At 38.9% G+C, this 16,915-nt stretch overlaps 1 protein-coding gene across 1 annotated transcript; it reads left to right on the forward strand.

The window, feature by feature from the left end:
* Positions 1-1,720: 1,720 nt before the first annotated feature.
* LOC107090370 (14-3-3 protein gamma-B) lies at positions 1,721-8,470 on the forward strand. Its single transcript, XM_015383703.1, has 2 exons — positions 1,721-1,976; positions 5,388-8,470. The coding sequence occupies exons 1-2, from the start codon at positions 1,890-1,892 to the stop codon at positions 6,042-6,044; spliced, it is 744 nt and encodes a 247-aa protein (XP_015239189.1). The 5' UTR covers positions 1,721-1,889; the 3' UTR covers positions 6,045-8,470.
* The last annotated feature ends 8,445 nt before the right edge of the window (positions 8,471-16,915 follow it).

Consider the following 16,915-nt stretch of genomic DNA (forward strand, 5'->3'; position numbering starts at 1 on the left):
AACAACATTAATATGTTTCCTGGAAGTTAGTAAGGAATCTAAAAAAATACAAAATAAAGTCATAAACTCTATTTATAAAACGGGAGCTGCTCTGAGTAACTCCCTTATAATCACTTATAGTTATCACTAATCAATTATTAAAACTTGAATGAATTAGGAAAAAAACTTATAGTCAAACTCGCTTAATTCATTTTACTTTGTTTTCATCAAGACACCTGAGCTGCTTTGATGAGCTCCAACAGCTCAGTGTGAAAAAAAGCTGATCCCAGGCTGTTCTCTACATCCAGCCTGTTCCTCTGCTTGGTTTTGGTGTGCCAAAGCTAAAGGTGAACTCAAACATATAATTTCAAAACTTACTTTCTGGTTGATAAAAGCTTGTTTAATTTTTCTAATTGAACTTCACAAAGCAAAACAGATCCCAACCCTATTTTATTTTAATACATAAGAAATTCAATATTTTCATGTACCCCTTGCAATGCACTCATGGGCCACTAGGGGAATGCGTACCCCTTGTGGAGAATCACTGCTTAGTTCACTAAGCCACCCCTCCCCACCCTTAGCGCCTGCCGAAAAAAATCTCTGGAGCCACTGTTCTGTGAAATCAGCATAACCCGTCAGACCAGCATATGCATTATAAATACACATGTGCATTATCCCTTTAGTTTATCTCCGTTTATCCCTTAAGTTTTGTACGAAAATACACCTTAAATTACCTCAACAGGCGTGTTTCCCTTTATTCATGTACAAAAAAGACACACACTTCAAAAAACACCAAAAAGTAAGTAATTACTACAGCCTTTGCTAACAAATAGACGCATACTGTACATTTAACCATCTAGATAAAAGTTCTCGTGGAAAAAGTTCTTTCAGGTTTGAGTTCTGGGTCGAACATTTTTTCCATCATAATGAGTTAGCTACTTTTATCAATAATCATTCTGCATAAAATTGATATTTGCAAGTACTAATATCTAAAAAAAAAAATGCTTATTTGCTAAATTTTTTATTAGAATAGTCATTTATCTATTGTTTTAAGTGAATACTGATTTGCATTTTCTCTTTACCCCATATAACAAAACATCTAGCTATGAAAATAGCAGGAATTCTGTACTTATCATATTTAAAGTTAGTATATTGATGTGTATGATTAACCACAGTGTTTTCGTGGTCAAGTAATTGTTAATCTATGACAAATTAAAAAGTAGTGAATATTGAGGGTTTTACTGCTGCCACTGTCAGTATTATGGGGGAAAAATGGTAGGGGTGGCCAATGATTGGGTAAGGATGGCCATGGCCACCCCTGGCCCCCCATCTAGCTCCGCCCCTGCATTTCTAACGGGATACACGTCCGTTAAGGTGGTTTAAATTGTATTTTCGTACAAAACTAAAAGAATAAACGGGTATTGACTATGGGTATGCTGATCTGTCGGGGTATGCTGGTCTGACAGAGCACCGCCACCGCCATGAGACCGTTACTTTCTGCTCCAGCATGCTGCCACTTCAGAGAACTCCATTTCCCATGATGCTTTTAGCGCGTTGTTGCTCTCTGCTCCCATCCAGCCCACAATGCTGGTCCTCTCTAGCTCCCATGTATGGAGTGTTACATCATTTTTATAGACACCCACCTTCCCAGGTGATGACGCAGCGCGTGAAGGGAGTTAGTGAGGAGAAGGAGGAGGGAGTCATGGAGGGGAGGGGGAGAGAGAGAGAGAGAGAGAAGAGAGGGTGTCCCGTCTGCGCTGAGCTCAGACAGACAGCAGGGAACAGCTGCAGCACTCGGTTCGCCTTGGATCTCACTGCATTGCCATTTACATTATCAGACGTTTCATCCACGAAGCCCACGTCTCGCAGCTCGGCCGAGCAAACTTCTCCCCAGCTAATCATTAAAGAAAATGGTGGACCGCGAGCAGCTGGTGCAGAAAGCCAGGCTGGCTGAGCAGGCTGAGAGATATGATGATATGGCAGCAGCTATGAAGTCGGTAAGTCTGAACCCAGCAGGACGAAATGTGCTTCTGTTTGCGCTTTATGGGCTCCATTTTAACCGCACTCACAAGCTGCTGTAAAATTACCGTAAATCTTTTGTATTGCGCTGTCATCAGCTGAGCTGCAGTTCACCCCCCCATCCTCCTCTGGTTGGGTCCAAACCCTGTTCTGCTCACTGGGCGGTGCCTGCATGCAGGCCTGGGCTCAGATAAGAGCCTCTCATCAGTGGAAAAGTCCTGCTGTGATTCATTAACATCATTTTTTTATATTTTCATTCATTTTCTGCTACCACCTCATTCCTTCTTTTTCCATTATGGAGCAAGAGATGCTCCATAATGATTTTTCCTTAGAAAAAGCCCATCAACTGCTGCCTCCTCCTCCACCTCCACCACCTCCTCCCCCTTACACCCACTCCCTCCTGTCTTGTCCTCCTCTCTTTGTCATAAATTATACAGATAACGGAGACGTACAAAGGCTCCTTTTTAAAACCGTATAAATGCTTTTATTTTAACAAGCCTGATTTATAGGAAATGCCGCCCTGCAGGAGCTTTTCTTTCATTTTAACAAAGGTAGCAGCAGAATATTCTGTCATATTGCAGTTTGAACAGGTTCTCTCCTTTATCATCCTTTTTCAGCTGATTTAAAAGCTGATGTGAGGAGGATGCTGTGGATGGGCTGCCTCACATTAGCACTCCCAGTTCCTATTGGTCACTGCTGAGGACAAGTCCTTTGTCTACTTGTCTTCCTTCCTTCCTTCTTTTTTTCTTGTGACCCTTCTCTGGCATAAGGGGGCTGAAGAAATGCTGTGTCATTGGAACTAGCAGCCTCCTTTAGCCCCATTTCTGTTAATGGAGGACCATTTTTTCTGGTATGATGCAAGCCTCCTCTTCTTGTGCAAGAAAGAGGGTTTTAATTGATTAATTAATAAAAAACATTTATTATACGATCTCCTGTGTCAGTGAGGGCCAAACCCTGGCAGGATGTAAATGCTCACCCTCTAATCGAGGGGAATCCCTCACCCCCATGACAAACAGGGTGGACCTGTCACCCTCTGGTTAGCCCCATGAAAAATTGATATGGAGGTAGCTTCGTCTTTGAACTTACAGCTGACGAATGAATGCAAACTTGGACAGGTCCATCTTCTCTCCACCCATTTTCTGTGACGTCATCATCTTTCATCCTGACTGCATATTGAATGAGATAAGACTGCTCATGAAATATGAAATAGTCCTCGCATCAGTTTTCTGTATGATTTATCCCCCCCCCCCCACATTAGTCACTATCCGATTAATTTTATCTGCTAATTTATACACCTGAATAGTAAACTGATGCGTCCCATTCTAAATATAACAGTCCAGCTCAGAGTGATGTCACAAAAGGTAAAAAAGGTCATTTTGAGCCAGAGAGAAGGTCACTGGGACATGTGAACCTCCAGCGCAGTGATGGTTTTCACTTACACTGCACCCGCCCCTCCTTACATGCTCGCGAGAATATTTTAAAGGTCTCCGATCCCCCTTCTCTGCCCCCCCCCTCCCACTATCTTGGATATGATTTCTGGCCAACTGGCATTAGCTGCACACGTGGCAGCTGGAGCTACTGGTGCACCTAATGAATGGATTGCCATGGAAACTGGGAATTGGGCATGACGAGTGAAATATTGTTCACCCTCTTTGCTGTGGAATAGGGATGGTCTGCAGCCAAAGGAGTACAGCTAGCTAATCTAATAATCTCTTTCCTCCAGAGAAATCATTATTAAAGATAATTCTCAGGGGGAGGATTTCATTGGAATCAGAGGCAGAGAAAAGGAGGTAGATGAAACGAAGGATCTTTTTTCTCTTATCTAAACTAAAGAGCTTTCAATTATCAAAAGCCTCTTTTACAACAAATCCCCCCAGGAGTTAGATGCTTTTTTGCTGTCTCTGTTTCTATTTTAAGAGGACAAACAGTGACTTCAACATTCGAGGTTAACCTGCTACAGTCACTGTTATCAGAGCCCCATATTTGCTAACTGAGGAGGAGGTGGGCTAACTTTGTGGCATGACGATGGCAATCTGGCCAAAAGATTTAAGGTGAATGGCTCCTTCAGAGACACTTTTACTCAATCTTTGACACAAATTAGATAGGCTCAGCTGAATGCACCACTCAACAACAATTATTCTAGATAAAACTAAAGATATTTCACATGTTTAACCCACTGGGAGGTTTCTGACACTTATTTAAAACATATTTAATTTTTTTTATATCTGGCCCTACTTTTGGTTCCTCAAAGGCAGGGCCAGATTTTACACATTCCTGTTTTAGGGAGGTCTGAGTCAGCAGGGGGTTAAAGTCAACCCACCAAGCAAGGTAGTCACAGGCTCCCAGCCCTTTATCAGCCCACTTATTCGGGGCTTACCTGACATTGAAGGTTTAGGCTTTGGCTTAATTACAGTAGACTGGGTGGGTATTTTAAGGGTTTTGATGTCATGCCCATTTATATATATTTTATGTTAACAACAACCTTGGTTAAAATCCACCAATATGTTTAAACTTAAACAAGGTTTCTGTCAGTTATTTAATGTCTAAAACTGCATCTGTTGAGTTTTCCACAGCGCCTTCCTTTATATCCACAATGTAGGTTTGAGTTTAAAAGGCATGTTTGTGTAGGATATCTACATCTGTTGATGATCTTTATGCACCAGAGGGTGGCTGCAGGTTTGTTTTCCATTAGAAGGGACTTCCAATTGAGGTACCGTTAAAGTAGACCCATCAATGCCTGAGATGCCAGTCCATCCTTATAGGTCTGAGTTGGCTTCACAGCTTGAGGAATTTATGTAGCAATGACAAGCCATGTCTTTGACCAGGAGGCTGTGGGAATTGAAATGAAGACACACTGCAGTGAAACTATTTGTTAACTGAGCAATTTAAGGTAAACATTCTGTATGGTAATATCAAGGTTTTCCAATGAATCAAAAGGCTACTTGGATACAATATTTGGGCAGCTGCAGTATTTCAGCTTTCATACATTAAAACCTTGCTTTTAAATTAATCTCTTTAGCAATTTCCATTGCCTTTCCATTTGTAAACTCTCATATGGTTGAGATCTTAGTTATCAACAACCTAAAGTCAGGAAGGGTGGTGAGAACTTCGTGATGATGGAGTAGACTGTCTGATTTGTGCTATCTACAGTTGTGGTGAAGAGCTTTTAAACTGAACAGATCACTGGACGTATTTGTTTTCTGTAGGGACTGTAGTTCCACTGCAGGGGTTTGTCCCTTGAATATCACCGGCTTAGTTAGTGGTCAAAAGCCCAACAGCAGATCAGAGAGGAGCTTGTCTTTAATTTATAGGGGAAACCCTTTGAAATATACCAATGATCATTCAGTGTGATTCTTTAGAATTCAAAGTATTTCCTGCCTGTCTTCCAGGTGACGGAGCTGAACGAGGCTCTGTCCAACGAGGAGAGGAATCTGCTGTCTGTGGCCTACAAGAATGTGGTGGGTGCACGGCGCTCCTCCTGGAGAGTGATCTCTAGCATAGAGCAGAAAACATCCGCCGACGGTAACGAGAAGAAGATCGAGATGGTGAGGGCCTACCGGGAGAAGATCGAGAAAGAGCTTGAGGCGGTCTGTCAGGACGTGCTCAACCTGCTAGACAACTTCCTGATCAAAAACTGCAGCGACACGCAACATGAGAGCAAGGTGTTTTACCTGAAGATGAAGGGCGACTACTACCGGTACCTGGCCGAGGTAGCCACCGGCGAGAAGAGGGCCACGGTGGTGGAGTCCTCAGAGAAGGCCTACAACGAGGCCCACGAGATCAGCAAGGAGCACATGCAGCCTACCCATCCCATCCGCCTGGGCCTGGCTCTCAACTACTCTGTGTTTTACTACGAGATCCAGAACGCCCCGGAGCAAGCCTGCCATCTGGCCAAGACCGCCTTCGATGACGCCATCGCCGAGCTGGACACCCTCAACGAGGACTCCTACAAAGACTCCACTCTCATCATGCAGCTGCTCCGAGACAACTTGACACTGTGGACAAGTGACCAGCAGGATGACGAGGGAGGGGAGGGCAACAACTAAAGGGAGGCCTCGCTTCCAAAATAGAAAAATAAAAAAATTAAGAAGGGCCGGTGGACTTTGGCAGCCGCTTTTGCCGATGAACTACCGCAGCACCAGTTCTTTATTTTTCCATGTGTTAAAAGAAAAGAATCAAAAAGAGAGGTGAGAGTGGGAGGTTAAAATCTTAGTTTAAATATATATAGAAATATATATGATAGTTGGAAAGGGAGGGCCTCCGTCTTCTTGGTTTTCTCTTTGACATTTGCCAAAAACCACTGATATGTCAGTCAATCAGCCTGAAGTGGTTGTTGTTGGATTGAAATGGCAGCCTCACACTGGCATAGGAACTGATCTTGTTCTGTCGAGATAAGCTGCTTACTTAGATTTTTGCGTAATAGAGATGCATTTGATTCACTTGAGAGAGAAAATGCTTGACTGGGGAAATAAAAAAAAAAGCCTCACAAGAAGACTAGATTGCATTGGTTCCTGTAGTAGATATGAGGTCCATGAAAGCTATTAATCAGACACTAAAACGTCAAAAAAAAAAAAAAAAAAAGAACGGCTTACATTCTTACAGCACTGAATTACCGAATTGTTAAAAAAAAGTTTAAGTAATTATTGCTAATTAAGCAGATTTTGGCATCCTACAGATAAAGTCTGTTGTGTTACTGGAACCATCGATTCTTTTTCGGAGGTGAGGGTTATTAAAGGCAGAGACTTAACGAAACTAATTGCTAAAAGAAAAAGACAAAAAAAAAAAAACAAAGATAAAAGCAGCTTCAGAGTTTGTGGTTTACTTCTGTGTTTGTTTTATTAAATGCACATGCCTACTATACTGTTTCTTCAGTGTAAGATGACAACAACAATAATATCGCTTCAATATTGTGCATGCTGGTGATGTATTTATATACAGTAGCTTGACTTTATTAACTTATACTGTGGGTGTTAAGTATTCATATGAAAACAGGCTTTGTCTGATGTTTATTTTTGATTCTAATTTATTTTTCATTTTTTCTGATTTGCTATACCAAAATGGTGATCGTAAAAATAGACCTGTAATGGGCGTTGCTTTAGTGACATGCAATATGTGTATTTAATTTGTTAATGAAAGAAAAAAAAATGAATGATTAAAAAAAAAAAAAATAGCCACCAGTGCTTACTTAATCTTACCAGCTGGTGTTTGTCACTTTGAAGTATGATTATGATATATTTTCTTTGTTGAACAGTATTTAAAAGTACTTTTTTTTTTTTTTTCTTTTCTGTCATGCTATCCAGATTTAATGATAATCGTGACGTTTCCAGGCTCGGTGTTTCTGTTTTGAATCCACTACATGGACCATGTTTTGTTTCTGACGGTATACTTTTCATTTTTTAAGTTTATTTCTTTTTATACCTTTCAGCTGTTTCCTGAGTGACAAAAATATCTTGAATGTGAGTCATTATGTAGCAGTTGCACAAGAATCGGAATAATAGCTATGATAATAAAAAAGAATATGACTAAATTATACATGCACCATTTCCATGGTGGTCTAGTGTATTGTTGTATTGTCACCCATGAGTACACTTTGCTTTTAGGAGGAAGCACTTCATTCGTAGGTCGTTTTATTGTTTTGTGTGCTTTATTTCTGTGCCTGTATCATTTTATATGCCTCATTTGCAAGTTAATCTCTAGCATTTAAAAAGGGAATATATTTCAATATTTTTAAAATCCTGCAAGCATGTTAAAGATATGCACATCTAACACTAATGCACACCATTACATTGCAGGGAGAGCATTGATAATTCGGTAAAGGGTTCACCTCTTTAGAACAAACTAAATAAGCTGCTGAACAGATTTGTTGTCTTTAATGCTGCTACTTCTATAGATAATATATTCACATGGACAGCAGTTTTTTTTTATATTTAATTTTCTAATCTCTGGTTTGATGGTTGAAAGGGGGAAACCAGAAGCCTTAAGGTCAGTAATTCAACCTTGCTCATGTATGCCAATTATGTGTCTCCATCATGAGTCAGCCTGCATGAGCTCACAGTATGTCACAGCTGCTTTGATTTATTTTTAAACGTCGCAAAGTGCAGAAGGTCTCCAAATGCTCGTTGGACAAACGGCTTGAAAAACCAATGCTCGCACAGCGAAACGGTTTGATTTAACTTTATATGGTTTCTTTTGTGAAGGTAAATAATGTCTGTGACTGTCATTCATTGCAAAGAAAATAGACATTTTTTGTTTTGTTTTTTTATTTTTTGATTGATTTCCTATGATTATTTGGCTGTTATTCTTAGGTTTTGTCTTAAATCCTTGTTTTAGTGACTCGGCATCATGCATGTACAAGTTATGAGGTAGTTTGATCAAGAGGATCTGACCTAAAGTTGAAAATGGGAAGCAGCCTGTATGGTTCAAGATCTTTGTTTGAGTTGCCATCTGTTGTCCATTAAAGTTATTTGTTTATTACTATTATTCTATATATTCATTTTTGTCTAATTCAGGCATGTATTGCCATCATGCATCAACACAGCTCACCAACTCATCTTCATTCTGCAGGGATAAATCTTTGCCTACACAGTGCCACACAGGAACTCACTGACTTTATATAACCCACTGTGGGTCTCATAACTAGTGTGTGATATATATGCATGCTTGGATCCACATTCAGGTGGGTACTGTACGTGTTGTATAAACCTGCACTGATGAATGCGCTGAGTGCTTGTGGGTGAGCACATGAGATGGAGTCTGTTTCCGCTGCAGAGCAGAGACAGCCAACCGTGATACACAATACACATTTCTTAAAAAAGAAACATCCATTAGACAAATCACAAATATAATACTTTATACAGTATTATGCCTTATCAGATAATGCCAGGAAATCATCTCTTGAGGGTTTTATTTCCCCTGTCATATTCACACAAAAATCCAGGCTATCTATGCTGCAGATCTGTGTGTTTCAGACAGAGATGTAGCCCACTACTGATTGATAAACTGAGATAGGAGCTGCTGGACTCCCCCCACCCTCAAACTGCAGCCTCTCTTGCTGCAGCCTGCTGCACTGAAGCTTTCATGAGATGAAATTCTGTGCTTTGAAAGGTCCTCTTCGCCAGCCAATCGCTGAAAGGCTCTCTCTTCACAGCCTCCAATCCCGCTTCTGTTACTAGGGCTATAATAAGTATCCCACCATCAGCCCAGCTCCTTGTTACATTTGCTGCAGGCACCTTTTGCATCTTGAAACAAAAAAAAAAGAACCCCAAAACCTTAAAGCGCAAAAGGCATCAGGATTTAACATCGACCTGACTGAGTTTTAATGCAGTGCAACATTTTCAGGCACATTGGCACACCGGATATTGGAAAAGTCTGATGACATTACAAGTCCCTGACCACTCAGGAGGCAGCTGATGGATGTGTAATTGAATCTCCACAAGCTACAGACTCACATTAGAGCTTGCATGACAAATTCTTCTAAATTAAAGCAACACTAAAAACACTTGTGTTGGAATGATATGGATTTTCATAATAATGGTACATTTAATAAGTAATAAAAGGTTTAATTGTTGTCCCTCTACATTACCAGAAGTAACTCGCATAAAGCATTTTTGTTGCCCTTCTGAGCCAGCCCTGCTTCAATCATAGTCCCCAGGAAGGAGAGGATGACGGTGCACATATTATCCATAAAGCAGATCAGAGGAGAGCATTGCCATGTATTTTGGTAAATTCTGGAAGGGGATTTTTTTTAATACTTTTTCAGAATTATCAAGTTAATAGTTATTAAAAAGAAAATTCATTTTAAAAAAATGTAGTAAATCGAACAATTGTCCCATTTTGAATCAGTTAGCAACATTTTATCAATCAACCAACATTATATAAATTTTTATTTTGATTAAAATTAATTGAAACCCATATGATTATTTCATGGCATTCTAATCTTCTGATTGTTCATTTAGAACATCCGACTTAACTTTAAACACATCTATGCAAGTAATTTAGGGTTAAACCCTAAATTGTAAGTTTGTGCAAAAACAAGAGGAATTCAGGACAAATCAATCAAGACATCAGGAAAAGAAGAATGTCCATAAGTCTGGTTCATCCTTGGGGAAAATGTCTAAATTTCTGAAATTGCCATGTTCATCGGTTTAAAGAATAAACGGAGATATACACACCTTTGTTCTGGAGATGAGCATCTAAGAGCGTAAACTGTATACATCAGCTTCTATTAAATAAAATAGAAAGACCTTGTGAAGATGCTGGTTAAAGGCTGTAAGAGAGTGTCTTTATTACAGAGTATAAGAACTGCACTGGCATGGGCTGGAACTCCACTCATAGAGGAAGAAACGATTACGACCGACATAAGAGCTAAATCACCGTTTGCAAATGCACTTAAACTTTTAACACAATGCAATGTACAAAGAGGCATGTGGGCGTTTTGCTTAAAGAGAGCCTGGTGCATTTCTGAAAATATATGGCACCAGGAGGAATGAACACTAAAGCCATTATGTTAAAGCTTGGCATTCCAAATGGATGATGACCCTATGCAGGCCACCAGATCATTAGCAAAGTTACTTAAGGACAAAAAATAAAAATGCATGCCGCACCTGCACATTTCACATCACAACAACATAAAACTTTGTTGGTCTGTCGCCTAAAATCCCAACGAATTTCATTAAATGTATGATTGTGGCAAAACAAAAGGTGGAAAAGTTTAAGGTGTCCAAATACAAGTTTAATGAGTCCGTCCGCCTTTCATTTATCACTGCACACCACCATCTTAGAAACTAGCAGCTGCATCACAGTCTCTCTCTCTCTTGAAATACAGGATTTTGATCATGTAATGAGGTTCTGCCATCATTTTGGTTATTAAAGGCAGATTTTCAAACTTTTTCACAGATACAAGCATTAATGAGTTTCTTAACTAATAAGGAACGTGAGACTTTTCAACTGTCACTGGGTTTATGCTCTGAAAATTAAAGTTGTTACAAAATGCAGAGTCAGCTCTTTTTCACCAACTGAAGAAAGTTTCCTGTTTTTATATAGAACTTAACAAATTATAAGTTAGCATGTAGACTGAAAAAATGAATAAATAAAATAATAAACTGTAATGCGCATAATCACTGCAACTAATTGAATACGAACATCACTCCGTTGGCTACAAATCTTCCTGCCATTTTTTCCCTCTAATCTTGTTTTTATTTATTTTTTTACATCTAAAGAACCAAAGTATTTTGCTCTTTCTTCATCTGTCAGTTTGTGACATTTGTTCAAAACTTATCACAAGGTCAGGCCTCTCTTGCTATTATCTTTTGCTTTTACTGAATACCGTTCTGCATGCATGGAGCTTTTCTGGATAGAAGAAGCCTTAAGGAAATCAAGGTTTTGGGCCTGGGCATTACACCAAACTAGCTGCATGCTTTTAAAAATTCCAAAGATATGCTTATTTATAATTACCACTTTATTTTTGATCACAAGCCAAAAAGTAACCCACCAGAAAAAAAACACTGACATCAAGTTTTAGAAGTTTTAGAAAACAAATTGCTCTGATCTGAAACTTATAGATCTAAAGGCAGATTATAGCTGCAAAGCTCCCAAAATATCAGGCCATTAGAGGTAGAAAAGGAGGGGCAAAAGAGTGATGGAAAGAAAAAAAAGGGAAAAAAGGGGACTGAGAACAGAGACAGATCTATAAATAGGCTTCCCTGCAGCCTGAGAGTAGACAGTGAGGAGACCAGAGACATCGATGTGACAACCTCCCCAACAAAGAAACAATTATGCATCTCTGCACGGCTAGGAATGAATCATGTCCTATAGCTAAAGGACCTAATTCATGAGTTTTTCTCACCAGATATAGCAAAAACTCACACAAACATGACTGATAATTGCAGAAGTAATAAATAAAAAAATGCAGAGATGTTGAAATTTTCTGCAACAAAGACAGACACTTATGCTTGACTGCTTCAAAATACATAATTTAAGCTAACATTTAGACATTGTATTATTTATCAAGTGGTGCCACAACATTTTTTTTATAAAGCTATTTGAATGAGTGCCTGTCCTATAGCATAGAAAGCTGCTTTGCACTTCCCATCTGTCTGCAGCCCACAGCATCAGCAGTTTCATTTTTCACATATTTTCTGTGCAACTATCAGATGTGATTATTTATAACTACAAAGACCTGTGTGATGATGATAAGTTTGTAGAAGGTGAGTCTAAAATTAAGTCCCCCACTCTCATCCCCATCCTTTCTGTTGTGTTACATAACTGTTTGGTTTTTATGGTAGCCCATTTCTGGAGAGATGGAACAAAAAAAAAAGAAACAAGGTTAAATGTCATTATGCAATGCATACATCAAATTCCTTTTAACCATTCATCTGAAAAACGATTAATGAATGATGAACTTTGTCAACTCTGATTTAAATTTATGTCTGTATAAGGTGGAAATAATTGATGGAAGGGTCTCTTTTTTAACTTTCTTTATGAACTTTTCATGGCCTCCTTGTCCCTGTTTCACACCGATGAATCTACTCTGATAAAAACACACACAGAAAAACTTCTCCCCCAAGTTTGAATATTTTCTGATGAAGAGCTCCCCTTCCTTTCTCTCTTCCTCGCTGTGAGATGTCCTTGAAAACTATTAAACTTTTCACAAACTTCAAATCATTTTGGTGGGTTGTTACCAAATAGACCAACACAAAGCGAGCATCTTTAAAAAAAGGATTTCAACTTCAAAGTCTTAAAATGCATGACATAGATTGGTATTCAGTCTCGAAATCAGTCCTTTTCAGCGTTACCATTACCTTCAAATAAATCTGAAGGTTTGAGTGTTGTAACTTTAAAACTTTTGGTTCATATTCCTATTTGAGTTAAAGACTGTACTTTGACTGAGTCATTCTACATGAAAGTGCTTTGACCTTACCCTGTTAAAGTTCTCCCCTATTGGACTTTTTTTTAGCTTCTTTTTGAGTTTTCAGTTCTATGTTCATTGTGTTTTGTTGGTCATTGTTTTTTTTTTCAATTTTGTATTATATTTAAGCTGTGTTGCATTTTTTGGAGTTACTCTCTGTTGCCCCCTTGTGCCAGTCTCATTTCCCATAGCTCCCTTCTAATTACCTCTATCCACACCTGCTCCATATTAGCCCATTCTTTGTTTGGTCCCCCATATATACACCTCATCTGCAGTTCCTCATAGCTGGTTTCTCATTGTTACTTGACTCCTCATGTGTTTCCCCTGACATCTCCAGTTTTTTTGTTTTTCTGCATTTTGTTCTTAGGTTTTGTTTTTGTTTGCTATTAAATCAGCAAAACCTAATCTCTGCATTTGGGTCCTCAACCCACCTCCACCCTACGTTGATATTCTCATTCCAATGCATATTTCAGGATTGTATTCAGCTGCCTGTCAGCTCTGAAAGGCCTTATTTTCTGTATTAAGAAAGCATCCCCAAAGTATGATGCTGCCACTACCGTGGGGATTGTATTTATAGTCATCTGTGAAGACATTTTTTTTTCTCTGCTCTTTACAATTTTGCACTACCTTGTTTAATGACATAAAATCCTAACAAAGTGCTGCAAAGTTTTTTGTCGTAACTTGACAAAATTTTAAAAAGTTTAAATACGCTGTACATGATTTTACCTTAACAATGTCTAGCCTGTCCTGCAGCGTTTTACAATCAGCTCCTGAGGTGCAAGCTGGTTGATATATTTTACATCCCCCTGTTTGTGGGTCTGCTGTCTGTTATCAAAGATGGTGACTCATTATGGATGTGGGCACAGGGGATTCCCATGGTGCAGGGAGTAAGCATTAAAAGACTACTTCCTTCACTTCTCCCCGATTAAATAAAGGGATGTACAGTGATAGCAAACTGTTTTGTAAGGATGTGATGAATAATACACATTGAAAGGTCAAAAGCTGAAAGTGAAGAGGTGAAATGCAGCATAGTGACTGGGGTGGAGCGTTAACAGTGAGAGCCAAGGATTAGTGCTTTGCTGAGGTTGAACTAGCTGGCTTTGTTTGTGGAAACTAAAAGCAAGTCTGGGTGTGGGAGCAGACGCTGAAAGAAAGTTTCCCCTGACCACCGATGAAACACGGAGACCACAGTTACCAACAGCCTCCCCATACAAAGACTCTATTTTACATTTGAGCAAACAGTAGAAAGAACAGAAGAGAAGCAACCGGGACGTTGCATGGCTGCATGAGGTAAAGAAAGCCAGCAGTCTACAGTGAAGTTAGCACTCTGCACAAATGCTGTATTGTGCTGTTGCATGGCAACTGTTTCCACAGAAATCTTTGCTCAGAAACACTCCTCTTTGGTCATCACATAACTGCAGCGAGCAGGGGGAAAAAAAGGGCAGCCAGCAGGAATACAAATCAACCATTTTAGCCTGTAACAGCTGAGCCGTTATTTAAATTCAGCTCTGAAGACATTTACCACGAAAGCTAACGGTTGAAAATGACACATGTGGTTATCACATTTTGCAGCATCAACCTTTGCATTTCTAGTTTTTAACTGTATTGCATCAGCCACATCAGGACGCACTAAAATACCGACTGGAGAAAATAGAGGCTGTTGCTGAAATTCATCCATAATCTTGACAAAACAAGTTCTGATCCTGAAACTGTAATTCGTCTTTAGTCCAGTTTGGCTTAAAGAGATGATGGACTGACATGTGGACTATAAAAAAAAAAAAAAAAAGACTAAATCAGATGAGCTCATTCTAAATAGAATGGGAAAAAAAATTAGGATATCTAAAGTTAAGACATTCAAAATGAGGAAAATGAGTGTGATTGTCTTTTCTAATTTAAAATAACCTGGCTGCAGCAACACAGCAATCAGGTTTGTTTCAGGCATAAAAGAAACCTGTTTTTTTTTTTTTACCAAGGAAAAGTTTAGACAGGCTAGATAATCATACTACCTTTAGTTTAGATATTTACACTGTAAGAAACCCTTGATCTATGAGTGCAATCAGTGGGACAGGGCACTGCTCCCTAGGGGATGAGTTAAATGTGGGGCTGTTTTCAGCCTCTGGTACCATTCTATGCAATGAAGCCTTTAAAGGGGAACGCTGTTTTTTTTTTTTTACATTGGGCCCTTGATTTTACGTTATTACATCATGGCATAAAACTCATATGGGTGAGTAGAAAATGATGCAATAACGTAAAATCAAGGGCCCAATGTAAAAAAAAAAAACGGCGTTCCCCTTTAAAGAAAATAACACCATACCAATAATCAAGCATGGTGGAGGATCCATAATGCTGTGGGGCTGCTCTGCGGCATCTGGTACTGGAGGCCTAGACCGTATCACAGGCATCATGAAATCAAAAGATTATCAAAAAATTCTAGATTGAAATGTCTTTCCCACTTGGTTTTAGGCGAAGATCCTGGGTCTTCCAGCAAGATAATGACACAAAGTACACCTCCAAAAGCACGAAGGAATGGTTGAAAGGGAAAAAATGTACTGTTTTAAAATGGCCAAATGTACAAGAGCTTGAGCAGGTTGCAAAAAAAGAGTGGGAGAAAATGCAACCTGAGAAGTGCAAGAAGCTTATAGATGAATATAAGAAATGTTTGGAGGCTGTCATTGCTGCCAAAGGCTGTGCAACCAAATATTAGGGAGGGGTGTCAATATTAGTACACATGCTGGTTTTCTGTTTTGTCCTTTGGAATTAAAGTATTTGTGTTGCAATGGTAACCGTCTTTGTTAAATTATTTTGGACCTTAAATTGAAAGCTCTTGCTGATATAACTTTTCAACATTTCCATTTATTTCTGAAGATATTCACTCAGCTATGCAAAACATGAAGGGGTGCCAATAATAGTCAGCAAGACTGTTCGTACATACAGAATATTCAACAACTATCTTGTAAACCATAGTTTTGTCTTACTGGCCTTTTATTTTCTCGGGGCCCAAAGCTTTTTGTTTTTGCAGAACTTAACTAAAAGTTGGTTTGTTTTTTTCATCTTTTTTGAATCTACAAAAATTTATTTTTAATCGGCAGCAGTTACAGCCTGCATTAGGACAAGTGATAACATTAGGGTTAGGATGTTTTGAGGACTTTCAGTGAGAACCTGCTTGGAGGGTCCCGTACCTGTGGACTGTTAACAGGTGAAATGTAGATTTTTTTCTCTCCTTAAAACCCAAACAAGACTCATGAATATTCTTCCGAAAAGTATGATATCTCTTTAGATCTAATCATGTGCTTTTCATGTGATATATCTGTGTGTAATTTTAGCTATTTGACTGGGATTAATGTGGGTGCATTTTCATGTATTCCTCACCAGAAAAGGGTTTTTCTGTAGTCTGAAAAATGTCTTTAGTTAGTCTTTTGTTCATAATAATGCTGAATCAGAATTTTTCACTCATCAGAAAAATTATTTTTTGGTCATCGGAAAAAAAACTTTTCTTGACCGGCAAAACTATGGCTGGAATAATACTTCCATTTCTATGCTTAAGGAGCTTCCATAGGGCTGTATCATGTTTCTTCTTTACCCTCAAAGCCAAGGCATCTTTTTTGCAGCATAATCAACTGAGTAGGAATAAGTGCTTTAGATAAATGATAACGCTGGAGAAAAACCTATCGATGGTGGGAATTAAATCAACTCTATAAATGTATTCTATGAAGCAGAATCCCAAATAAGTTGTTCTTTCTCTCAGGAAATGTTTTATTTTGTCTATCTTGTGTTTTAATCCTCATAAAATAATGCTAAAAAAACTGTACTAATAACAACAAAACCAACATTTATGTTGACAGAAATCAAAGATATACATTTTATTATCTTTGAAGTTAAAAACATCAAATATTCTATGGAAATGTGCAGCAAACACCTCTGCCGTCCACAAACGTTCAAGTCACAGTTTAGACTCTTATCTTTAGGCTTGTGCTACAGAGCGCTGTTTGCAAAAAATAAACGAGCCTCTAT

This window comes from Cyprinodon variegatus, unplaced genomic scaffold (assembly GCF_000732505.1).
Source record: "Cyprinodon variegatus isolate N-32 unplaced genomic scaffold, C_variegatus-1.0 Scaffold14, whole genome shotgun sequence".
In the NCBI taxonomy this organism is placed as follows: domain Eukaryota; kingdom Metazoa; phylum Chordata; class Actinopteri; order Cyprinodontiformes; family Cyprinodontidae; genus Cyprinodon; species Cyprinodon variegatus.